Below are 25,897 nucleotides of genomic sequence, written 5' to 3'. Positions count from 1 at the left end.
ACAGAGAAAACAGATGACCGTCATTGTTTATACTATCACAATGTCCAAAATATGGTAGATATTTTACAAGGCATCCAAAAGCATACTAAAAATAATATAATAGTATAAAAAGAGAAAGCTACATGAAGAGGAAAGTGGAATACCATGCTGAACAAACAAATGGGCAAGAGGATGCTGTGGCATTTTATTAGTAACACGCTCATGATTGGTATCTTTTTTTTCCCTTCTAAAATTAAATGCTCTAGGTAAAATCCTGATTGATTAATTATCACTTTTATGGATGATTTCAGGGGGACTAGAGTTTTGATCTATAAAGTAACATCCATTATTTCGCCACGATTTGCAAATTCAGTTCCAGTGTTCTTTCTGCGATAAACACTCAACACGCACTCCTCTGTCTCCCTTATATGGAAGAGCATCTAAGTCAGAGGATAAACCGAATGAGTATTAGCTCACTTAATCAGATGGATTCTGGTAGGAGTCATGAAAGAAGGAGAAAACAGAAATATCACAAAAGCGATGAGAAGCACAGGTTCAAAGATGGCATTACTATAAAGGCAAAGGAGGTAAGCAAGACAGGCAGTGAGAGAGAATTCAGATTGAAAGATAGATTTACTGCTAATTGCTAAGAAGTAGAAGGATCAGTACTTCTATTAAGACAAAACAGGACAAGATGTATTTAGATTGATAATGGGAGGGAAGACAAAAAATCCTCAATACAGTGTGACAACAAATAGGACTGAAGTGGCAGTGGCGAATGAGAGAAACCAACTATAACCTCAACCTCCAATGGTTCAAAGCCTACTAAACATGCCAGAACCTACAGGAATGATAAACATAGAGTAAATATATAAAATTGCACTGGATTTATAGAAATGGTTATAAGCAATACTAAATCTCTGAAGTCCTCAATGTTATTTTCAAGCATAGTACTTCATTAACACATGCAATCAGTAAAGAATGCTACAACCAGAGGCTTTTTTTAATAAACATAAGAATGTTGAAAGCAAAAAAGTAAAGAACAGTATTTGGTATGATAGAATCTCAACAAATGAAATGTTTTTGAATGAGAATAATAATGAGAATAATAAATCATTTAGTCTAGTGGTCAGTGGTGGGTGCCGAAGACAGTTGCTGAAAGAGAAGGTAGTTGCAGGTAGCCAAACGATATTGGCCTTTAGGAGAAGCAGCATTAGTTCTTTTCCACCTAGCAAACTGATCGTTGCAGAGAGCCAGAGTGACTTTTCCAGAACAGAACAACAAAAAGTCATGGAGCGAAATGAAAATTTGCATGTACTCCTAGTACATGCAAAACAACATCCTAGTTGTTAAGTTAGTTACTGGGCTACTCATAGGGTCAGTTAGAGGAGAGGGAGACTGGGGTAGTGAAGCATAGTGAAAATTTTGTAGTTATGGAGATACGCATAGTTATTTGGCTCTTAAATTCTTTATCGGGCTTCACTGCAATAGTTTCAGTGACAGACTCAGGGGACTTACACCAAATCAAAATACAGAAAATAAGAAAGATGTTTTGAATGCTTTTTAATATCCTTCTGGGTTCGGGATCTTTTAGGAACAATTGGATCACATTTTCAAACTTTCCTTCGTAGGTATGAAATCTTTAGTTTGACTTTTCATTTGAATGCAATCCAGGACTGTCCGATAAACAGCTCTTTGCAGAAACTTTGTGTCAAGCATTGTAAGATTTGTGACAAAATATCAAGATCTGGCAAAAAATAAGGGGGGGGGGGGGCATATCTCCTAATCGCCGTGTAGAGCAAATAGTTTGTGCCCTGATATAGTAGTTTACCAAGAATCACAGCTACACCAACTTCTGTGAAGAAGCAGCCTACCTCCCTGCCACAGTTAATTTGTACGTTCACCTTCATTATTTTTTGAAATAGCACTACTGGCCAGCTGTATAGTCAACAGGTTGTATCCTGATAAACGGCTGCGCAGCTGAAGGCACCGAGCGATGAGGACAGGGCTGTCCCCCTCGGGGCTGTGCCCTTTGAGGGGACGGGGTGCGCAGGGCTGCCCGGGCCTGGCGCGGCCTCTCAACGTTTTCCATGACGAGAAGGGACAGGCTCTCGGCGGTGGGAAGTGCCGGCACCGAGTGCGGAAAGTCTCTCCGCGCAACAAGTGCGGCCCGGCGGCTCACCCGGGCCGGGGAGCGGGAGGCAGAGACCGCCGGCGGACGCAGGAGCTCCCGGAGCGTGCCTGCCTCCACCTCCCCCAGGCCTTCTCCCTGGGCCGGACCGTCAACCGAGCTCCTCTGAGGCGACCTCCCTCCCTCGCACCCACAGGCAGGCTCCTGAAGCGGCGCGCTGGGACAGGAGAAGCGCCACCCCCGCCCCTCACCACACACAGCGAGTCCCGGCTGGTGGTGGTGGGGGGGTGTGTCTGAGGAACGCACGGTCGTGCCCAGCCGCGCCTTCCCGCTTCCCGCCCCAGGCGGGGCAGACTCGCGCCGCCCCACGAGCCGGCGGGGCGCGGGCAGCTGATGGCAGAGACTTCAACGGCGCCGAGTGCGCCTGCCCAGTCGGCCGGCGCATGCTCTGTAGGGCGAGGGACGAGGAGCGGATCGGGCGCTCGGCAACGTTCGGCGGTTTCCGTGCAGGCCAGGCCGCCATTTTCTCAGAGCTTCCCCGTACCGTTGCCCGCGCGGTTTTCTGTCCCGCTTGTCCGCGCTTTGTCCTGCTCAGCGATGGACGGGTGAGTAACGACCGGAGAGGTGGGGGCGAAGGCACTACCGCGACTGTGCCGCCGGTGGGTGGTGGGACTTGTCCCGGTGGCGGGGGCTCGCTCCCCGCCGCGGCTGGCTATCGGCGGGCGAGCGACTCCGAGGGTGTGGGGAGCGGCCGCTGCCCCGGCGGCGGCGGGGACAGGCGGGCTTCCCGCCGCGGGACAGCTGAAGCCCGAGGCCCAGTACGGGGTGGGGGAAAGAGGGGGATCAGTCTTTCCGTAACGCGGGCCCCTCTGTAGGGTCTCCCGTTCAAATTGCCGAGGGCTGTGGGCCGCCCCCTACTTAGTGTAGTGCCCGAGACGCCTCATCTGGCTGTAAAGAGAGAGCGAGATCTGCCCCCAGGTGTCCCCTCCACAGCCTCTTGTCCTCTCCTTCTCCCTCGCCTTTGCCTTCTTCTCCCCCCCCCCCCCCCAGCCGTGGGGTGAGGAGGGGCGCTCTGTAGGGCTCGGGTTTGTTTTGGAGCTGGCGGGAGGGGAGGAGCAATACCAGCAGGAGCCAGATGTCGAGCTCTTTTGTTTTCAGAAACTGCCTAATAAGCCCTCTGGCTCGCCACCCCTTACCCCCCCCCCCAGGTAGAAAGATGCCTTTGTGTATGCTGGAGGCTGGCTCTAAAAGCCAAAGAAGGGAAGGTTTTGAAGGAGTCAGCCGTACGGGACATCGAGGGCCCTCGGTCCTGGTCGGGAGGTGGGGTGGGCAGCCACTGTACATAAGGCCTTCTTTCTGTTGGACCTGGAAAATGAGGCTGGTGGTTGTAGCCTCCGTCAGTGTAAATACAACATCTTCCAGATTTCCTATTAAGTTGTTTACATTGCTTCAAACAGATAAGGCATCTCTTTGGTACGCTTTAAGCATATAACCTTTCAACTGAGAGTTTTTAAAGGCTTTTTATGGTTACTTGTGATTGTGATGTTGGGAGTTACAAATCCCGTCTGAGAAGTCTTGTCATTAATGAGTATTACGTTGTGGAATGTTTTCACGTATGCATGTTTTGCTTTCGTTTTTTGGGGGGGTGGACTTAGGTTTCTTTTGGGATTGTGCTACACACTGTGAGTTACGATGTCACAACCTCTAAGAAGATGTTGTACCTTGACATACCTGTTGCAGAGTTTTGTGCAGGTGTACCTGAGTAAATTTCATTAAATTTCATATAGGTGTCCCTGACAATACATTCTTTTTTTTCAAGCTGATTTAAAAAAATGTGTTCATTGCTTTCTGCTCTAAAAAGGTCTGTAGGGTAGGCTATGTTGCTGAATTACCTGTCTAGTTAATAGAGGTGTATGAGAAAAGTTCTGTACTTACTTATAAATTATTTTATTTTCACCCTATGTTCTCATGCAGTCCAGAAACCCGAGTTTCCTAAGTAAATTTCCTGACAGTGCTGGTTTGGAGTAATGTTTGCTTGAAACTTGGGACTCTTTTGGAGAAACCTGTGAGCTGGGGGAGCTGAGTGGCTTTTGTAGGTTTCTTTTGTACATCAGTACCTCAGTCCTGCTGTGTTCTTGGAACATATTTTCTTGATTGGGGAAGTTGTTGGCTATTTCGATTCCTCATTATTTTGGCATTGCAGTGCTTTGAAAAGTTAGTTTTATGAAGATAAATTGGTTGACTTGTGTTTTTGTTTTCTTTTTTACAGCATTGTCACTGATGTTGCAGTTGGTGTGAAGGTAGGATGTACACTTAGCAAATAAGGGGGCAAGTTGTTGATATGAAATGAACTACTTTGAGCATCAGTAATTGCAAATTGTAAGATTTTTAACTAGTCATTGTCAGCTGATATTTAATCAGCAGTATATGCTTTATTAACCAAAAATCCCCAGAGGTAAATTGGAGGCTCTACACAAAAGACTCTTCTAGGTACTGAGCTGTAAACAGTGGTTCTAGATTAATGTAGTGGTGTCAGCTTCTTATTTTAAAGCTTGATTTTGCAGATTTTTTTTTCCAAAACAACACTTTCTCATTGTTGTATGGTGACTGTAAAAGACATGTTTTCTTCCCCCCCTCCCCTTCTTTTTTCAAAACAGTTACTGCTGAAGTTAAAAAAGAAGTGACTGTTTGTAATAGGACACAAAAATGTGGGAGGTAGAATTTGTTATATAGACAGAGAAGTGGGCATTTGCTTTGCTTTACCTTTTATTTCTCAAGTTTAGTTATGAATTTATCATATTTGTTATAACAAGGAAAGAGCTTCCAAATGGTGTTTAACTTACTATTTATTTCACTTTTGTATTCAAATCTGTTGTAGGAATTAAATCAGGACTTTGTAGAAGTAGACTGAGAAATAATGAGAATGCAAAGATACATGGGACGAGGGAACTTTAGGTTATGTTAATGAATGCATGCAAGAAATTCTGTTTCAGTGGTAGAAACCTAGAAGTTTTCTAGTGGATACAATTAATTCACCACATTTGTCCAGGGACTTTGTAGCTGTACTACGTAGCTGCCTTTTCACCTGAAGCTGATTTGTGTTAACTGCTTGGTAAGCCAGGTTTTGTCTAGTAAAGCTCTTTGGCTGAGATTCAGTATTGGTCCTGCTGGCTTTGGACTAGTTCTTATATAATACAGCTAGCCTGTGGAAACAGCAGCTACTCTGTCAGATGTACCTGTTTTATGTTTCTGAGCAGGCTTGCTTCTAGCAGGATATGTAAGAAGTCAGTTATACAGATTCTGGACCCATCTGGCTCCACGTGTTCTTGCAGTATTGGAGACAAGCTTAAAATCACTCTCTGAATCAAGAGGGAAGTGTAGTTATTGAAGTATTACTGTGGGAGCTAATCCCAATCAGAAATACCATCTGGCACGATAGTTTCTCTGTTACCTGGGAGGACAGAGTGTTAACTGGTTAAAACTTTAGACGTGTATTTAATAGTTTGGAGGAATACCTAAGGAAGTTCAAGTCTTTTGAAAGTAAACTGCCCAACATGAATACCTTTGGGGCAAAATAATTTGTAAATTGCCCTCAATCATGTCTAATGAGGAAGCAATTTCAGGTAGATCATGTATTGCTTCAACCTTAAATTCTGACATTCTCACTTCAGGAGATGAAGTAAATGGATTCAGTATCCCTTTCATTCTTAACTATGGGTGACTTAGAATCTTATGAGAATTTGAGCATTCATCAAATATTTTGTAAGTGTGTAGTGCAATTTTGGAACCGTGTTTTTAGATACTAGCCAAACAATGAAATAAAGACACTTGAGATGACATAACTGCTTCTTTCTGTTAGAAAGTTACATTATGATTATAATGAGGCAAGGCAGGTGTACCAGAGTGAGTGATTAAAATAAATACAAGAAGAGGCACAGAAGTGTCCAAACAGTGTCTAGTGCACTTTGCCTTGTAAACATGGACTTATTCTCTGGATTTTAAAAGGAAACCATTTGTGCATGGAAGTAGTGGGACTAAATAAAATTATGATGGTTTCCTGAAGAAAGCTGTTAAATATGGGAGGAGTAAACTGGATTGTATTCTGGAACCTCTGTAATTATGTCAAGATACTAACAAGAATGGAAAACGGAATTTCTTGCTAAATGATGCTTGCAGTTGGGTAGCAGTCTAATGCTAGCTTCAGTCGTGTTTTGTGGAAGGCTATGTGAAACAGTTGTCCTCTGAGTTCTCTGGTGACTGTTCATTGCTCTTGATGAAATGATGTTTTAGAGTTAAAGGAATGCTTTATGTATAGGTGGTATATAAAGACCTGGGAACATGCATCTAGCCTTTTTTTGGCTGTTATCTTTTCTTTGGGGTGCTTTGGGAGTGAGTAGAGAGTGAGTTTTGAGTCTAAGGAGTTGCATCAGCAGTTTTAGTGCTCTTTTGCCACTGCTTTTGTTGTGACTGGATAGCCATTGGAGGTGGGCAGGGATTTACCTGTGTGAAATCAACTTATCCAGGATGTTTGTTTGACCTGATGCTTTATTGAGATTTTGGACCTACTGTGTGTATACTGATCAATTATGCTTGGAGAAAGGGATTGTGACATACAACTAGGATTGTAAGGTCACCCTTCTTTTTGGAAAATTTGCTTTATTTTATTATCATCAGTCATGTTGATACAACTCTGAAAATTATATTAATTATTGTCTGGCTGGTTTCTCTCTTAAACAGAAAAGTGAACGTCTTAGTTATATTTTTAAACCCGTTTGTAAAAGAGTAATGGTAGAAGTTAACTACTGTAGTTTGGGAATTGTCTTTGAATAAAAAAAGGCTTTTGAGCTTTGGGGACTGCATGTGGGCAAGGCAACTATAAAGTAAAAGGAATACTTGCTTATAACATTTTATTAACAGTTTTATAGTCTCAGAGTTACCAGTTAATAAAGCTGCTAAATTTGAAGCTATTACCATTTATTTGTGCTTTATGCTTTGATTTGATTTAAAACAGTTTTGTTCATTGAAATTCCAAATATTCAATCTTGATTTTATTGATGTGTTGAGTCACCAGAAATTAACACCAAAAGGTGAGAAAAACATAAAACTCAAAATGGAGGTGGAAAAAAAGACAAATGCTATTTGAAAACTTGGTTTACATAGAGTAAATGTGAGGATTTGTGCAACTCAAAATATGCAGTGGGGGCATGCTTCCCATCTGAAATGTGGGAGAGGAGCAGTGTGTTTTAATGTCTGAAAGTGTTAGAACATGTCAAAACTTAATAATCTCGTAAGTACATATGAAATAGTTCATGTTTGATTTGGTCTGTAATGTCTTGTTTTCCTTACCTAGAATTCATGGAGGCAAGGAAATGTCACTCTGCATGCATTTCACCCCTTATGTTGCAATTTACAAAATAATACAAAAAGAATGAGCTTTAGCTCTATTTGATGTTACTTTGTGAACTCCTGTTGTATATAAGCAGTTTGCATAAAGTATTTTTGAATAGAACAGAGCTAAGGATTCCAGTAATTATGTATATTACATAGTTCATTGCTTTTTTTCAATTTTTTGAAGAAATTCTGTACGTTTTACATTTCTAGATTTCTTCATGCATACTTTTAAAAATTGCCATATTATATAAAATGTTTGCTTTTTTTTTTAAAAAAAAGGTACACCTCATTTACTTTGTTTCTATTACGTGAGGTCCTTAGTCACTAAAAATGAAATGGCCTGCTAGTTAGCTTCTAGTCTCAAACTTCTCATTGCTCACTGGCTATATAGGTTTGAATATCAGAATCTAATAACTAGTTTGAATTGCTGTCTTGTGTTCTCTTTAGAGTTATGATGCTTTAATCTGGATAATTAAACTGATTTGGCACTTGGAGTGGTAGAGCCTTTTCAACTGTTAAAGTGAATGTATGAAGTATGTAGTGTTTCTTTTCTCTGGAGTTTAATTAAAAGAATCTTCGGAGGGGTGTAAAATGTGTAACGAATATGCATCACACAGGTGCAGGGAATAACTTACATGAACTTTTGGTGTGTATTGAAGATGGTAGTTCTCTTTTATGTATTTCAGTGTGTGCCACTTCAGTCTAATGTATCATCTTTCTCCTGGATGGCATGCATAGCTGTGCAGTAAATGGGGCCTGAACAATTGTGACTCATTTTGTGTACATGCGTTGCACATTTCAGAATGGCTGATGCGTACTTCCACCTGATGTGAGAAAAGAAGCAGTCAGTCCTTCGTGGGTGCATTATTTGGTACATATCATTTGGGAATTTGACATTATTGACACTACTTTGGGGCTACACTGGCCAAAAACCGATCTTAAGCTGTCAGGCGAGGACAGCCTCAGTTACACCTAGGAGGGAAAACTCTCATATTCCTGTAAATGTAGTTTTGTAATGTTTAAAGATGTGGGAATAGCCTTTTTCCCCAAATGTGAGGGCATCAGCCTTTGCAGTGTGCTTAAGAAAAGAGACAATTCTTGCTGTGTATTTAGTTGTTTTTGTCAGGGTTGGGTAGAAGGTGCTAAGAAGCCCTGTCCTAGTACTTTCTAACAGTTTTCCAAACAGTAATGTGTCACAAAGTCTCCCTTTTCCCTGGTTGCTGAAATTTAACAGGGGGAATATAATAGTATGGGCGAAGGGCAGTAGCTAAAACCAGAAGAGTGATGAGCTAATGGAGAAAAGGGAAAGAGCACAAACTAGCAGCATCTGTAAGTACTCTTGAAGCATTTTCCACTTTTTTTAAAATGCAGTTCTGAGGGGTAGTCTTTTCTCTTACAAAATTATAGAACACTGACCCTTTCTTGCTACTAATAACTGAGAGTTTCCTTGTGGTGGAAACAAGTATTGTGGATATATTATGACTTTTTATTTGAACTGTACACTGTATAATGAAAATATGCATAGAAAAAAATCAGTTAGAAATTTTAGCAAGTTGTTGGGAGACCTTATTATGGCATACAAGTATCTAAAGGGTGGGTTGAAGGAGGATGGAGCCAGGCTCTTTTCATTGGTTCCAAGTGACAGGACGAGGGGCAATGGGCACAAGTTAGAACACAGGAAGTTCCGTTCAAATACACAGAAACAGTTCTTTACGGTGAGGGTGACAGAGCACTGGAACAGGCTGCCCAGGGAGGTTGTGGAGTCCCCTTCCCTGGAGATTTTCAAGACCCGCCTGGATGCAGTCCTGAGTAATGTGCTCTAGGCAATCCTGCTTTAGCAGGAGAGTTGGACTAGATGATCTCTAGAGGTCCCTTCCAACTCTGATAATTCTGTGATTCTGTGATTCTGTTAGTAGATAAATACATTTTCTTGATTCCTAAGTTTAGATTAAACTTAAATAGCTTTTTCCTTTCAGTTTCTTCTTTTTCTGAAATCTATTTTGCCTTCACTGTCATCACTCTAGATACTTAAATAAAAGTCAGGGAGTGGTAGGATAAAAAACTGACTCATTCATATGACAAATGCCATGTGATGGTCTGTTTTATTGTATTTAAAATATTAGAATGATAGTTTTGATCTATCTTTGCATGTCTAATATAATTGTTAGTAGATCAGACAGTTTTCTCAGGGCAGTGCTATCAGAAAAACGGTTTGTTTGTGAATTGGAGGAATTGTTTTAATTTTATGTTAGCTAGGATAATGTTCTTAAATCAACTTTTGTGTTTAATAATACTTAGTCATAGCAACAGTAGGCAGCAAAAAATGTGGAGGACATTCTAGCAGCAAAGTAAGAATTAAGTGTGATCATTTTCAGAAGTTTAGAACTGGCATCTGGATTTGTCTTTTTAGCAGTGATATGGGGAACATGACCTTGGTGACAAAAAATAACTTCTTACAATGAAAGACATCTGCTCTGTTTTTAACAATAACCTCTGTAAATTGACCTTGTTTGAAATGACTTTCATATTTATTCCCAGAACAGTGTACTCCAATTCTTTTTTCTTTGTAACTTTGCGCTTTTTACCTTAATGCTCATTCTGCCACTGTGGAAAAATGAAAGCTGAAAATGAAGAGAAGGAAAAATGCTGAAAATTAGTTTGTGCTCTGTAGCAAGTAGGCATCAATGTAAGGAAGTCTTAATACACTTCTTGATGTGTTTTTATGTCTGTCACTAATTGGAAATCACCTATTTTTCATTTGTAACAGAACAGCTATATTTGTGTTTAATTGAGTGGATTGTAGGAAGAGAAATGTGATCACCTGTACCATCTGAAAAATATGAACTAATACCAGCATGACAATACCTTTCCCATTTCTTAGAGCTTTGGACCATGTTTTCACAAGCAAATGAAACTGCATTCCATCTTTCTCTGTCACTGTAATACTTGTGCAACAAATGTTTGGGTAGCCACTTCACAAACCTCTCTTGGGAACTTAACTAGGATAAAGCTAAGCTGACACAACAGTGAGTTACATCTTTTTAGTCAGATTTGTACCAAAGCGTGTGGTTGATAAATGCCTGTAGCAATACAGAATTGAGGAGGACAGAACAGGAACAAGTAGCTGGGGCCAGGGAGAAGGTAGGATTGTTGCTTTTGAGGGTAGATGTTTCAAGTGAGGTTGTGGTTTTGTAAGATGTTAATGGGACCGTGATATTTGATTTAGGGACTCGGGATTTTTTTACAGCTGCAAGTACCTACAGCTGGTTATAGCTTTTCATAAAATCGGTCTTTCTATGAATGTGTAACACGGGTATTGAGTTATAGACAAAATAGCACTAATGCTTTTAATTTATTATTGTGAAATAATAGGGAATCAAGTAGAAAATACCTTCCTCATGGATCTTTTTTTAAGATGTAGAAACTGCTGCTGAAGGACCAAATCTGTACATCTAGGAACCACCATTCTCTAACTAGAAAGCTAAGAACACATCCAGGTGGTAACTCTACTGAGTTTTCTCACCTGTTCTAATTTACTACCAGTTATGTACTGCTGCTTCAGAGTAACACTTTCTTTCCTGGTAAAAGTGGAATAGAAGTCTGAAATGCTGGAATAGATTGTCTTGTCTGTGTACTTCCTCCTGGATGTTTGAGACATCGACTGAAATTGGACTAAACTCTTGCCTGCAGTCTTTCATTACAACTGAAAGTTTGAAGGTTTCCAAATGAGGCTGGGTGGCAGGGTTTTAAGTTGGAGATTTGGTTCTTGACTCTTCAGCTTTCTGTTTTAATAGTCCACCTTGATCTTCGTATGCTTTGAGAAATCTGGCTCTTTTCCACATTGTATTTTGAAAACCTGAAGGCTTTTCAGAGGAATTGAGACTTGTCTCCTTTCAGTCTTAAAGACTCTTCAGATTCCCTTGATTGCTTTCTCTCAATTTCTACAGACTTTGTCTTTTCATAGATTAGGTGTATGGCGTATACTATGCATACGGTTGCAAGAAAAAAGAATAAAAGCTTAATTTTCTCCTATATCCTTCCTTACTGAAAAAATATGAATGTAAAAATGGTGAAGTTAGTTGTTAGTATATATAAACAAGATACGGTTGGCTGAGAACAGCATGAAAAAGAATTCAAGTGGTGAAAAAAGCGAATACAGAGCAAGTATGGAACGGTGGTCATATTGTATCCTGCCAGCTTCGTGTTGAATTTAAAAGCAAGTGATGTAAGTGAGTTAATAAGCAGCCATGGAGTTCATGGCCTTATGTGATAAGATTTCATGCTAATATAGTTGAATAGTGTAGTTCAAAAAAAAAACCCACCACAACAAAACAACAACTAGACGCACTCCTTTTATATAAGGTTCTGATGAAGTGATAACAAGCTTATAGTTTAAATTGTGTGCTTTGTAAAATACCTGTGAACCTGCATAGAATTTCTTTTGGTTTGTATATTTGGACTTGGCTTGTCCTGTCCTGAATAAGTCTTCTATGACCCTATACATACGAGAGCAGTTACAGTCTATTTATTAGGTAATTAGGATTATGCATTTTGACACTAGTGCTTATAGTCAGAGCATAAGGCAGGTCAAGTATTTCTTCTTCACTGAAGAGTATGTGCAGGTGTATTTATGCAGTGTTTCATTAAAAATGTTATCTTGTTAACAATGAAGCCTTCATGTAAACTGAAGAAAGTGTATAAATGCTGTGTTTGGGGGTTGAAAGTGTGTTGTATTGTTTCCAACATCCATTCCCCAAAGTTAATCAGACTTTGAATGTTGAAGCAGTGTGTTTACAAGTGTGTATCTGTTAGAGGGGAATGTTTACTGTCTGGGTTGGAATTCTCATATGCTTTTATTCCTCTCCCATACTGTCAGGTTTCTGGCTTTTTCTTTAAATTGTTCCCAGATGTTGTTAGAAATGAAGTGTTTTACAATGCTGTTAGATTTCTTTAAATCATGAGATCTGTCTCCTGGCTTGTCATACCCCTTGGGAAATTCGTGCCTGTAGGCTGAGAATGACTGTGGTAAATGTGCAGTGCACCTAAAGTTCCCCTTTTCTCTTTCATCTGGGGGAGGAGGGGGGAGAGAGAGGGAAGTGGTGGGGGCAAAAGCATCCTGTTCTTGAGAGAGGTTTGTAATACCAGCAAATTCAAATACCACAAATGAGATGACTTATCAGAAAATGTATTTTTCAATATCTTTGAGCTTATTCTTTATCTTTTCTAGTGGGAATTTAAGAAATTATTTTAGATGATGCTGTTGACTTATTAACAAAGTGCAGTTTTGTCATTTGTTTACTGTTTCTAGTATTACTGGTTTTAGTGTTCTTGTAGTGTTGTAGTGCATCTACACATGCTTCTAATAAGCCTTCTGTAGTACCCTCAGTTTGTTATGTTAGGTTCAGCCATAACTTCTGATTAGAGTCTCCATAGCCCTGAATTACTGGGAAAAGTGCTGATAATATTTCTTTTTCATAAACAGTTGTCAAAAAGTACTTTGCTTGAAAGACTAAGCCTCTTTGGTAACTCTCAAGCCGAGGTTGTTACTCTTTGGCTTTTTTTTTGCCTTGGATATAATAAAATCTTGGGAATGTTTGACACGTTTGAAGCCCTGTCGAGACTATGAGAAAAATAGTTGGCAAAGGCTTCTAAATGGTATATTTTTTTGTTAGCCTGGAAGGATAGTATGACCGTAATGACTTCCTGAAATTACATAGCTACTTAATATAACCTGTGATAGCATGAAGCTTTATAGTTGTTAAGGGGGGAAATCTGAAATCCTGCTAAATAAATCCAGTTTGTGTAAGGAGGGATTCCGAGTTAGCTACGACTATTAAAGCAAGGAGCTAGGAGATTAATTTGCCAAGCTAGGGGCTTTTTCGTTCTCTTTGTGTAATTGATTTTGTAAATTGTAGAAGAGATAGTGTATACAATAACTGTACTCACAGAAACTACTGAAATATCGAAGTGGTATCTTCAATTTACAGTATATGAAATAATTTTTGTATATACAATTTTTAATTTTCTGAAATATGTATTCAGAGTCTGAGTTGGTACATTTTTCATCATCTTCTGAATATGATCCTATATGTCAGTTTTGCATAATTCCATTGGTAGCATGTTAACGTACAGTTTATTCAGTTTTCACACTGTGTATGGAAATGCTCTCATGGGGACAAGGGTATGATAACATGGCCTTCATTGAAAGGACAGTGTTGACTCCGCAGCAAATTTAAGGTTCACTCACTGCAAGGCGTTACTTTGGCAATTCTCTTTTTTTTTTTTTTTGTGTGTGATAGTATTTTGGCAGATGCTGGTTTCATGAAGAAATGTTCTAGATATCTCTGATCTGAATAGTTAGTTGGTTTAGCTTTTATGGAATATTAATATAGATTAATGTTCTTCTTGACATTGGTAGGAATAGAAATACAGCATTGAAAAATTGTGCTGTTGAGGACTAGCTGTCAGAAGATGACCTATTAATAGTATAATTATGTTTGTACTTATTTTGTCCTTTATGATCTCCTTCCCTCATGCTAAAATGGATATACAGTCTCCATGGTGTTGGTATTGTAGGAGCTTTGCTTTACAGTCTATGACAGAATAAAATAATTCTGGTGTGTTTTGTTCATTTGTTAAACTCAGATTTGGACATTTCTGTGATCTGTCTGTTTGTGATCTTCATTCTTGTTGTACAATCTCAAACTTGCTTTGTTTTCTTTGGAACACAGCAGTGTGCGGAGATGAGGAAGAGAGTTAAGTGAACATTGCTCTTGGATCTTCCATTCTTTGTTGACTGTGATTTTCTATGTCCTTCAAAGATCTGAGCTTAGTTTCCTTATCTCTGAAACACTTGATAGAGTTTACCTAAATCTGTTTAAAGGTTTCTTTGCTTTGCATGATTTGACTAGCAGAACTGGTGTGCTTGAGAACAAGACTAGCAAATGTTCAAGATGCTTGGGAAATGGATTATAATTCTGAAATTCGTGTGTGAGGTAGTAGAGTGATGAAGAGCTTTCACCTTGGAGCAAGATGGCAGTCCTTTTTGGCCTAGCACCCTCTAAAAGAAGATGAGCATAAAAACAAAGCCAAGCACCCCAAACCACAAATTGAATAAAGTATTATCTCTGCTGAATAAATGTAAGTAAAATAAATATTTTTGCCCTTGCTGTAATTCAGGAGGTGCTTGTGTCACATAGAAGTGCTGGTCTATGTAATAGTGTGCATTGGCTTACTTGAAATGCTTATATTAAATTGCTTTACTAGACAAAAGTAAATGACAATTACCAGGCAGTTACTGCTTTTGATTTTGTTATTTATCTGCTCTGTGTCCAAGTACATCATGTGTTTTTTGCTGTGTAGCTGGTTTTAAAGTTACATACTGAATGAAGTGCAGAGGTGTCTAGGCTGCATAAGAACCAATAAGGAAAAATAACCATGTATATCTAATAAGGTGATTACTCACGTGGTAAAAGATATCTTTGTCTTTTACCAAAAGCTTGGCAAGTATGTATGGGAGTGAGTTAGCAGGGATTTGCTATAGGTTTGTGATTTCGCGGTGAACTGGAAGAACATTCCGCATATGAACCTGTACATCTGTGAATCATACTTGTGAACTCTGATTTATGAGACTAAAACAAATGTTACAGAATTTGTGATACATGCCAATATAAGGAATTCAAATTTACTTGTTCTTCTGAAGCAAAACTGTTAAGACTTTCTGAAGTGTAATGACAAAATCTTGTGATTTACTCTGAATGTATTCATGAAATGCAAAATCATGTGTTTCAAAATGAAGAGAAAACTCAACTGTTCATGAAACACAAATACAGTAACTGAATATCCACTCCGTTGAGTAATCTGTGCTCTGTTTGGATTTTTCTGCTGTGGATTAAGAAATTAACAGTTTTCTGAAAGCCTGATTTACTAGGAACCAGAAGTTTATGTAATCACTCTTACATTCTGCTAGTCAGCAGCTGCTAATGTAAGTAACTTTTTGAAGCTGAAGACAACTCAAACTTGAGGTATTTCAGAATTGCAAAGTTTCTGCGGGTTTTGGGAGGAGCATTCATTTGGTACTAGGGATGTTTCAGCTGTTTGTGTAGTAACTGCTGTACCGTTGCAAATTAATGCCTGGCATATTAAGGAAAACAAATTGAACTGATTGTCTCTACCGCTGCTTCTGCCTATTCAGTTGAGCTGTCCAGGCTACAGGCAAGGGCTTCCAAGCAAGGCCAGGTGGATAGCTGTGAGCAGAAGTAACTGCAGTTATCACTGAGTGAGCTAATACTGCTAGTAATCTTGAACTTTGCCATATTTTACCCATGTAAATATTGTGTTAGAAAAATAGAACATTAAAGAGAAAGACAGAGTGTTTATATTTCAACTTATACTGAGTATCTGGGTTAGTGTATTGTATTTACAGTAGAAAGCAATGTAGTTTGACTAACAAGAGTTTCCGTAACTTCTCTGACTTGTTTCTCAGTTTTGTCCAGCTAAATTTTTCTTTAGTTATGTATGGTTAGAAGTCTGTTATTACATTGAAAAGGACAAGATATGGACCTTCTCATGGTCCTACTTGATCTTGGCATTAGGTGTTACTCAATCTTAAAGGAAACCTGTTGTTGATTTGATAGGCACAGCTTTGATTGCTATGTACCCTTAAGAGCTTAGAGTATTCAATAAACTGTATAAAGATTCTTTAGACCTGATGTTGAAAACTAGGTAAACTTTAATGGCTGTATGTGTGCACATATATACTATTTTTAAAGAGCTTCTGAATTTCAGATGTGGTTTAAACAAACTTTAACATACTCTTCTGTGTGTGGATACACATACAGTGCACTGTGATAAAATGGTAAAGGTTTGATTTCATGCATCTTGCAACTGTGCTGCCTAGAAAGGTAATATCCTCAGGTTAATTGAGTATGCAGTGTTGGTATGCCCCGTGAAACATATTCACTAACTGTTCTTGAGAATCTATTGTAGTGTCCACAACAGAATTAAAAACATTTATTTTTATAAAGACGGGTAGTAACTGTTTTCTTTCCTCATTTCCATTTTAGCAGTTGCCTGGATTAGTGTTAGGGGTTCAGGGGAAATACTTATGAAGTGTGGAAAAGAACCAATAAGAAATTAAAGATGATCTTCAAAAGATGTCAGGTTTATTCCCTGTTAAATTTTTTTTTAATGAAAGATCACCTAAATATTTTGGAAGCTTTTTGAGAGATGAAGACTTGAGGGATGGAGGGGGTTGGGTGGTAAAAGGAAAAAAAAAAAAGTGTGAAAAGAAGCAAAAGCCTCTTCAGCTATGTCAAATGTCCATCTTGAAAATAATTTGAGAGGAAAAGATATCTTGTACTTTTTCAGTAATAAACCCTCTTCTGATTTTTTGCAACCCACTGAGTCATTTTCAGAAAGACCAGTTAATTGATACTTGTCATGTTTTAAGAATTACAATGAAGGTGTAATTCCCTTCCCTAAAGTCTGTTTTGCAGGACCAATGGATGTCCCCAAAATGAAAACTGATCATTTCCTATGACGACAAGTCTGCTTTATTAAAATAGGGGTGTTAGAATTGAGCTAAACTTCATATTTCTATTTGTGTAGATTTCTCTTGTAATTTCAGTGAGATATAAGAATGTAATATATATGTATATTAAAATAGTAAGTTAATTTAACTGTTATTGAAATAGACTAAATATATTATAATATAACATTTTAATTTTAAATGCTGGACAAAATTATCGTTCAGCAGTTCTCATTGTGTCTGGAGGTGGCTACATTTCAGTGCTGGGTGAAACAACTGTGCTTAAGCTGCTCTCGTTTCAAAGATTGCCATGTAAATATACTGCTTTACTTAAATTTCAAGTGGTTGCACTTATCTGAAAAAAGGAAGTCTGCCAAATCTGAATAGGCTTGGTTATGCTTGCTTAAGTTCTTCTAAAGGTTTTCCCTGTCAAAATGACATTTTTAATATCATCTTTAAAAATCACAAAATAGAGGAAAAAAATCTCTTACTGTCTCTTTCTTTTTAGAGAGGATCTGACGAACTTCTTTCAGGCAGTGTACTCAATAGCCCGAACTCTAACATGAGCAGCATGGTAGTTACTGGTAAGTGATGCCCTTTCAAAGGAGAAATCTATCATTTATACTTGGATTCATTTCCTGTTTACAAGGGGACAACACTGAAACAAGAATCCACTGTGCTATAGAGGGATAAACTGTTGGCATGCATTAGACTGTAGTGATCATGTATATACTCACAAACCTTGGGTATCTGAGAAGAATAATCCCATAAAACAAAAGGCAGCTTTCAGATGCCTGTACATTAAGTTGTTGGTGGGCGATGGGATGAAAAATTATGCTTATCTTGTACAGCTGCCTTCAAAGTAAGGAATCACAATTAGCAAGCAAAGGTAAACAGCTTAACAGCTCCTGTATGAATGACTTTAGCTTTTTCCACACATAGACATCTGTAAGTCTGGGTGTTACAGGGAAGAACACTGCCATTTTCATAATCTGGTACGGTTTCAGGAGAACAGAGTTTAGCTCTGTTCTGGTTTAGACTGCTAAAACAGGAAGCTTCACTTTGCTACTTCAGTCTGAGACTGCAGCAGTACAATCTCAGAATGTCAGTGCAAAGTGAGCGTGGTTGTTCTTCAGTCAAATTTCTGGTGGTCCTGGATAGAAAGGCTTTTCGTGAATTGGCACCTACTAAAATGACTTCTATTGCAGTTAATGCTTCTGTATTTTGAACGTGCATTGAGTTCCATTGAAGAGCTCACTTCAGAGGTCTTGCTTTTTCTCTTCCCTGCCCCCCTTCCATGCATTTTCTTCTTCCCTCAGAGATGTGGAGGAATTGATTCATGGCATCAGAGTGTTGCTTGGCTTTCCAAATAGTTGCCTGGTTCACTGCTTGAATATGCCTGATCAATTTTCCTGTATTTATGTGCTGAGCAATAGAGTCACTGAGCAGACTCTTTCCTTTTAATCTAGTAGTAAAAGACTGGGATTCAGGGTGCAATTTCATGTTACAGTTAGGGAGCTGTGGTGGCAGCTCTTGCCAGAATGTGCTTTCCCTTCCTGCATCTTTAGCACAAGCAGAAAAAAAAAAAACAAACAAACAACTCTGCGTGTTTGTGTTCCACTGTCTGTGTTGGAGTGCTAATCCAGCATTAAACTGTACTGCCAAAAAGCGAAGTTTTTCCCTTGGAGCAGCTTACAATCAATCACGTGGCTGCACAATTGCAGTTGTGGGGTGGAGGAATGTGGTGGCAGAAGACAGGAGAACCACTTTCCTTGGCAGTTCCATAGCCAAAGGTGAGGACACGATAGTTCTTTGGAATAGATCAAAAATGCAGTGTAGTGCACTCATAGCCATTTTAGAAACCTAGAACGTTTATCTTCCCTGCTTTCCTTCTGATTCTAAAAGAGGTCTTCCTTCTTGTTTTCATTTGCTTGGTATCCTCTGCAGTCCTGGATATTAGCACTTCAGCAGTTTGCTTTAGTTAAATGGGAAACTAGAATGAAAAGGCGCTTGGGTTGTGTGTGTGTGTGTGAGGTTTGGATTTGGGCAGTGGGAGGTGGGGAGGGAGAGCACTTGTGCCAGGACGGTGTCCCGAATGTTACCAAATTCTCCATATATTTTCAGACAAACTTTTAGTTAAGAAAACTAAATGCAAGTTAATTTGTCAAAGGAAAAAAATAAACTAGAGGGGAAAAAAAATGAAATAAGTTTTATAATTTGGAGTTTTCAGACAAAATAATAAAGAAGCTTGGCTAAGAAGCCTCAAACTTAAAATAGAAATTCTTCTCAAAAAGTTCTTAAAATGAAAGAGTGCTTTGGTTCCGTTATGTGGACTTGGCAGTTTGATGTATTTAACAAATCCAGATTCTCCTTTGTCCCCACCTTGTTTTTGTTTCCCCCCTTTTTAAGTTGATTTAGGGTGGTTCTTTTTTTTCTTTTTTTTCTACCAAAGAACAACCACTTGTGAGAGATTTTTAAAATTCATTGATTCTACATTTTATTCGAGTAAGACTTCTTGATGTTTCCCTAGACATCCAGAACCATAAATGAGTTTTCAGAAGTGGTCTCATTAACAAACAACAGTGGTCTAAGTAGTGGCCTGGTTCCTGTAGTGTCAGTTGCCTGTTATAAAAGTTTACATGTTTATTGTGTAATATATATGGAAGGTCAGTGGAAAAATAATCCCAAACAAACAAAAAACTCCAAGCTGAATGTAGTATTATCATTCAAGTCATTTTCTATAGAGGCCAGTGGAAAGGAGGCTAGTTTTGTTTGGGCTTTTTTGTTTGTTTTTAAGCAGTTTCTCGGGATTGTGTTCAAATTTCTCTTCTGCCTGCCTGCCTTTATTAAATAGCATAAAAAACGCATATAGAGTAGGCTAAATTCACAGTTCACTGTTCTTTCTGAATATATCCTCCTATAGCTATCTTGTTTATCATGAGCCTGGAAGTACTTACTCCAGACTTGCAGAGTTTACAAGTTCAGATTGTAGACTCAGAAGTAATTAGGTCTGAAATGGAAACCCATGTTAATTTTTCTGTACCCATCTGAAGCCAAATGAATTCAGGTATTCTTTTATGCCCGAATTAATGTCTTCCTTTTGCTTCAGTTCTGGTGTTACTTTTCTCTTTATAAGAATTTAAAACTTTTGTGAACACAGTTTGTTTGTTTTTTTTCTGTAGCCGAGACATGGTAGTGATGAATCTTCAGATTTTCTAGGGCTTAAGAGAATCTGTTGTCATTGATTAAGTCCTTTGTAAAGGAGACATGTTGTAGCAATTGGCCTGCTCTGTAACTCTTAAAACTAATACTTGTTCTTGCTCTTTCATTCTTGAATTTGGAAGTGTCATGATTTTATAAGACCTGTTCGTTGTTTTCTGGAGTCCATAGAAACCTATTCTGGTTTTGATCTTGGTATTTTCAACACCTGTTCCTATGATATTTTTCCAAACAAATGCATAGATAAACAGAAGAAAAAGACAGTTTGTCTTTGTAAAACTCTGGGCCTTATTGCTAGAAGTATACACAACCAAAAAAAACAGTTGTCGGTAATAGTGCCTTAGCAGGCCTAAACTTAGAGCAAAAACTTGTGAATCACAGCCCTGTTTCTTCTTAAATCTCTGCTGTAGAAATATTAACCTAAACCAAATTGCCTACATTGACCAAAAAAATGACCTTTCCATAGAAATGGATGGTTTTGGTAGAACTGGGGGCTGTATCTTTAGGGATAAGACTGAAGATGAGATTTTTTTTTTTTTTTTTTTTTTTTTTAAATGATCATCCTACCCTTTTATCATGGGAACAGTTCTGTTAGGGTTTTTTTGGTATTCAGCTGCCATTCAGTTAGAATACTGTAGTATTTTAATGCTTTTATGAATTCTCTTGCTCTAATTCTCTTTCTTAGAGAAAAGCATGAAAGATGCATACTTTCTCTGCCCTACAGGGAGTCTTACATATTAATCCCTCCCTGTCTTTTTGTGAAACTTGCAAAACTGTTGGACAGACATTTGGTTTTCTTGATTATTTGAACCACTGGCAATTTGATAACCAATATGGAATTAAGGAAAATGCTTGCATGTTGGACTGTTGTCCACAGGACATTGCTCAAAATACAAGGCCTGATCCTTGAGTGTTTTCTAAACAGCTTTGTCATCAGTACCCATCTTCAAAACTGTATAGGTGAAAGGAAATTGATGCTTTGTTATATTAATGTTTATTACAAGTCAGGTTACTATCTTAAGTACTTTGTGTGTCTTTAGTAGAAGAATAGCCTTAAAGGAAATGATTGAGGATGACTTCCACGTGAGATATTTTACGACTTAATTCTGAACCCTTGTATCTCCTGCTTTGGACATTGTTTGGTTACTGTCCTTATTGTTGTGGAATTTCATTTCAATTAAGCACTTCTATTTAAATATAAAAGATTTTTTTCCCCTGAATTAGTTTATGAGCAATATGGCAGAACATCATTCTGTAAGCATCAAGGAAAGAATCCCATCTACTACATCAGAATTTGTTGCAAGGGAAGACAGCTTCTAAGGTTCTAGGTCAGCAAATATCTAAGCTTTTCTAAGAAGTTCTCTTTTTTGATGTTAGATGTTTAAGTTTCTGAGCTTTTTGGTACCAGCTACCGTTGATGTGTTGAAGTTGTATTGTCAGAACCACAGGCCGTGTGCTACGGCTTGAACTACTACGACAGTTTTCCTTCAGCTTTTCTGAAAATATTGTCAAAGTCCATTCTTATTTTCTATCATAGTCTTGCTTGGTTCCAATCTCTTTGGAGAGCATAACCCTCTCATAAAGAACCGTGAATTCATTTTTTTTCCTGTTGATGCACAGCAGACAATGACTAGAAAGACAGCTTAGGTAAACTAAAATACTGTTTGGTAACAGGTTTCTGAGAAACCAGAGCTGAAGCCAGGATATAAAAAAATATTTTTGACCCTGGATGCTTTTAAAGACAGTAGTTATGCACATTGTAAATAAACTTTTTTCTGTATATTCAGTAAATATGCAGCTGCAGTTGCTTATTCTGCAGCTTTTAAATCTAAGAAAATAAGTTGGTTTAAGAACTAGAAAAGGCATTTCCTCAGTGATGGGTTACTTTTATGCCAAACTTCTTGAGAGGCTTTTTTCTTTTCAGGTGGAGGACTGCTTAATGGAAGTTTTAGGAACAGTTATACATGTGAAGATTCTCATGCCATGAACTGTATTGCTGATATCCACACAAAGAAAATTTAAAATTTTTTAAGGGCTTTAGATAAAAAGTGAAAGATGTTGGTGAAAGTTTTATGAAAATTGGCTTATCAAAGACAAGGGATTTCAGCAGAAGAATTGGCAGGTTTTTACTATAGCTGTAAGCAATTTCATTGTTCACATTTGTGTGTTTAAGTTCAATCAGTAAAAACATTTTGAAAATAATTTTGCAATTGAGCTCACCAAACTCCTGGAGTTTTAAACGATGCTATTAATCTTGATCTTGTTTTTACTTCATTAGCAGGGAATGGCAGCAGTGACTTTGGTAGGTAATTCATTGTATTAACAGAATACTTAGCACTGAGGCATACAAGCTAATAATATTTCAAGTGCTGTGTTTAACTTGGGGAATAAACATAGATGTGCTGGTTTTGATGGCACATTAAGTAAAATTGGTTATTAGTTAACATTAATGATGCTTAAACATAGGTAATTTACTTCTGAAGTTTGCAAATTGATTACAATTAATAGTAATTGGAAAGATTTGAAGAAGTACAGCACATGTGATTGGAAAGTATAATAATTTAATAATAGACTATAATTTACAGTTTTCTACAGATTGACATGGGCATGTGAATGTGGATGAACTAAATTTTAATGCTCTGAATTCCTGAATGATATAACTTTTGTAAATCAAGAAACTTTAAAAAAAAAAAACAAACCAAAAAACCAAAAACAACAACAACAAAAAAAAAAAAACAAAAACAAAAAAACAAACAACCCCCTCAAAAAAAACCCTCAGGATGGGCGAAATAAAATGTGACTGTTATTACTAATTTAGTTAATTTCTGTCTGCATCATTGTGCCATGGTAATTCATTTTTGTTCCATTTCAGTTGCGTTTTACTCTAGCCAATATATTTACATATTTTAAGGGCCAAAAGTGCATTAGTTGTAGACTGTGCAACCCTGAACAGCCACTATACTGTATTGTAATTCATTGTAAGTCGTGATTACTTAGAAAACTTGCTCAGTGGGTTTTGAAACGAGGTGCAGCCTATGGGCGAATGTGCTAATTCATGTCTTTAGTTAAAAACGGTGTAGTTAATTTTTTAATTGCTTGACCACGTTTACTTTTTTAAGCTCAAACTCCTGATATTCTTTGTACTATAAGATAGTTTTATCATTGATTGATCAAGATTTTCCTTTGCACATGACCCAAGTCCATGGTAAAAATCCACCTTTTGCTACTGGCTAATGCTTTCATTCAAGTGATAAGACTTCCACAGTATAGTGGTGGTCAAGCAAGGCAGGGATGAGGGGATATAAAGTATGTCAAAGTATAAAATCTTGCATAACACACTCCCCCCCCCCCCCCCCCCCCCTCCAAGCCCCAAAACAATAACAAAAAACCCCACCAACCAAACAACCGTAATTAACTCTGAACATGTAATCTTTCATTTTAAGGGTAACAAGTGCAGACTTCAGAGAACTTCACATGCTTTGTGTTTTTTATCTTATTTTTAGGTGTAGTAGCTCCTTTTTAGTTCTTTCTCTTAACATTTTAAGTTCCAGATTTTATCTTTAGTTTGAACTTTTGAAGCTGTCTGTGTTAAAACAAAGGTCCTGTTTTTCTTGTTTTGGGAACGTGTTGGGACTTGTGGAAAAGTTCGTCATTGGATCAGACCTAAGGTCTCATCTTCCTACATTCTATCTATATACAGATGTATATATATTTAAGGAAAGAACCTCAGAAATGAAACCACAATAGTCTCTGTTACACCCTTCCAGTTTGTGGTTGTCTGTGGTTCCTTAGCTGGTTGTTTTATGCAGATGATTGTGTTCAGTAACCACTGCAATATTTAATCTTTGTCTGGTCATAATCCAGAATTGTGAACTCGGGGATCTTCCTAATTCCATTGCCTTTCTCTTGGTTAGATATTTCCTGTGTGGATATGTCTCCTATGTTCTACCTGTTGATAACATTAAATTTTATATATTTAGATAAAGTGAAACAAGAAGTACTTTATACATTAGCAACAACAATGAATAATGCTGTTAGTAAGCTTCTTGTCTTTAATGTATAAACTGATTGTATTGGAGAATGAAATAAGTGTTTCAGGAAAGCCTAAGTATTTATGTTGTTGTTGTAGTTGGTTGTTGGTGTGTACTGACAGTTGTGAAACAGAGATTGACTCCCACAGAAAGATGTTTGTTTATCAGTTATTTTAGTACTGCAGATATGCAGGGACTTATAATCAGCGTCTCGTGATGAATTTTTACCATTTTTTCGCCATCTTTCCAGGAAATAATAGGTGAAAGCAACTTTTTATTGTATACAGAATCTTTGCCCATAGCCACATAGTTACGTTTCTATATTAGGAGATTCTGTGAATATGAAAGAAGGTTATTGTGAAGGAAAAATACACATTTAAAATACAGGCTTCATATATTTTCAAGGTAAAATATGTATTTTTGGCCTCTGAACACTTTTGGGGGTATTTATGTATTTCTCGGAGAAAAAAAAAAAAAAGTCTGCAGAGGAAAAACTCCCTAGGATGAAATCTTATTAAAATATTTTTTCAAAATTAGTTATCAGCAGGAAGTAAGTTACTCACTGTTTGCTAGGACTTATGCTGAACTTTAAGATCAGGTTTTCTGAAAAAACCACTCGGGAGCATTGAGTCTTCATAGCTTGAACGATTGAATGCTATGGACTTCCAGTATGCCTTGTGTATACACAACTTCATTCTGTTGCTCATACATGTGGGTTTCTATTTCTGTGTTTATTAAAATGGGAGTTTCTAACTAAAAATGCCAGGGACCCAAGTTGTTTAGATAATGGCCATTTATAGGCTTTGCCAACTCTTAAGCATTTAATTTCAACAACTTGATTTCTGCTAAATTGAAGGAACTCGATGCAACAGGGATGTGGCTCGTGTATCAATTTTGTTTAGACTGGAGTATCCTATTTAGATGGGAGAGTAATGCTTTGAATGCCATTTGTAGAGATTAGATTTTGTTTAGGAGTAGACAACTGATGTCTCATGGAAACTTTTTTTTTTCTTCTCCTTGGTGGACAGCCAAAGAGGACTTACATCAGTTAGAGAACAGAGCTTTTTTTGGTAGTCTGAATTTAATATAATGAGTATTTAGAGTTAGACTTCTGATTTTTTTAAAAAAATTATTTTTAAGGCTGTAACTTGATTAGTAGATGAACTAATGCAAACACTGTGTTTTAGTCATGCTATTCTCACGGTGATTTTTTTAATTTTTTTTTCCCCAGTGTAGATACTGTAGCATTATGCTCTTCAGTGCATCTTTTTATTTGTTGAAGTGTTGGTGGCAAGAGGTTTGAATTGATCAGGCTTTTCAAATCTGGTGAAAGCCAAACTACCTGATGAAATGCTACTTGCCAAGAAGCTTCCAGTTTAATAGCAGTTCCTTAGCAGTAATTATTAGTTGGCTTGTGAGATTTCTCTCTCCAACATCGCCTTGCCACCTCTCCCAATTTTCTGTAATTTTGTCTTTCTCTGACTGTATAGGGAAGGATCTTCCAGGTTGCTTGTTTGTCTCTGTAGATGCCATTTCTACAGCAAGATAATGTTATTCTTTTATTACCTTGCTCTTCTTGACTTACCTTTTAACCTTTATTGACACTGGTTATGCTGA

The 25,897-nt window shown here is 37.9% G+C and overlaps 1 protein-coding gene across 2 annotated transcripts in view; it reads left to right on the top strand.

The window, feature by feature from the left end:
• The first annotated feature begins 4,389 nt into the window (after positions 1–4,389).
• Positions 4,390–25,897, top strand: part of PTBP2 (polypyrimidine tract binding protein 2) — a 54,776-nt gene continuing 33,268 nt past the window's right edge. For both annotated transcript variants that reach the window (XM_082483630.1, XM_082483629.1), the window contains exons 1-2: positions 4,390–4,410; positions 17,539–17,614. In XM_082483630.1, the coding sequence (XP_082339756.1) occupies positions 17,593–17,614 (22 nt within the window). In that variant the 5' untranslated portion in view covers positions 4,390–4,410; positions 17,539–17,592. The remainder of the gene's footprint in view (positions 4,411–17,538; positions 17,615–25,897) is intronic.

This window comes from Vanellus vanellus (assembly GCF_965231255.1).
Source record: "Vanellus vanellus genome assembly, chromosome: 5".
Classification (NCBI taxonomy): Eukaryota; Metazoa; Chordata; class Aves; order Charadriiformes; family Charadriidae; genus Vanellus; species Vanellus vanellus.
The sequence above is the reverse complement of the archived record's forward strand: the minus strand, read 5'-3'. Positions and strand labels throughout refer to the sequence as shown.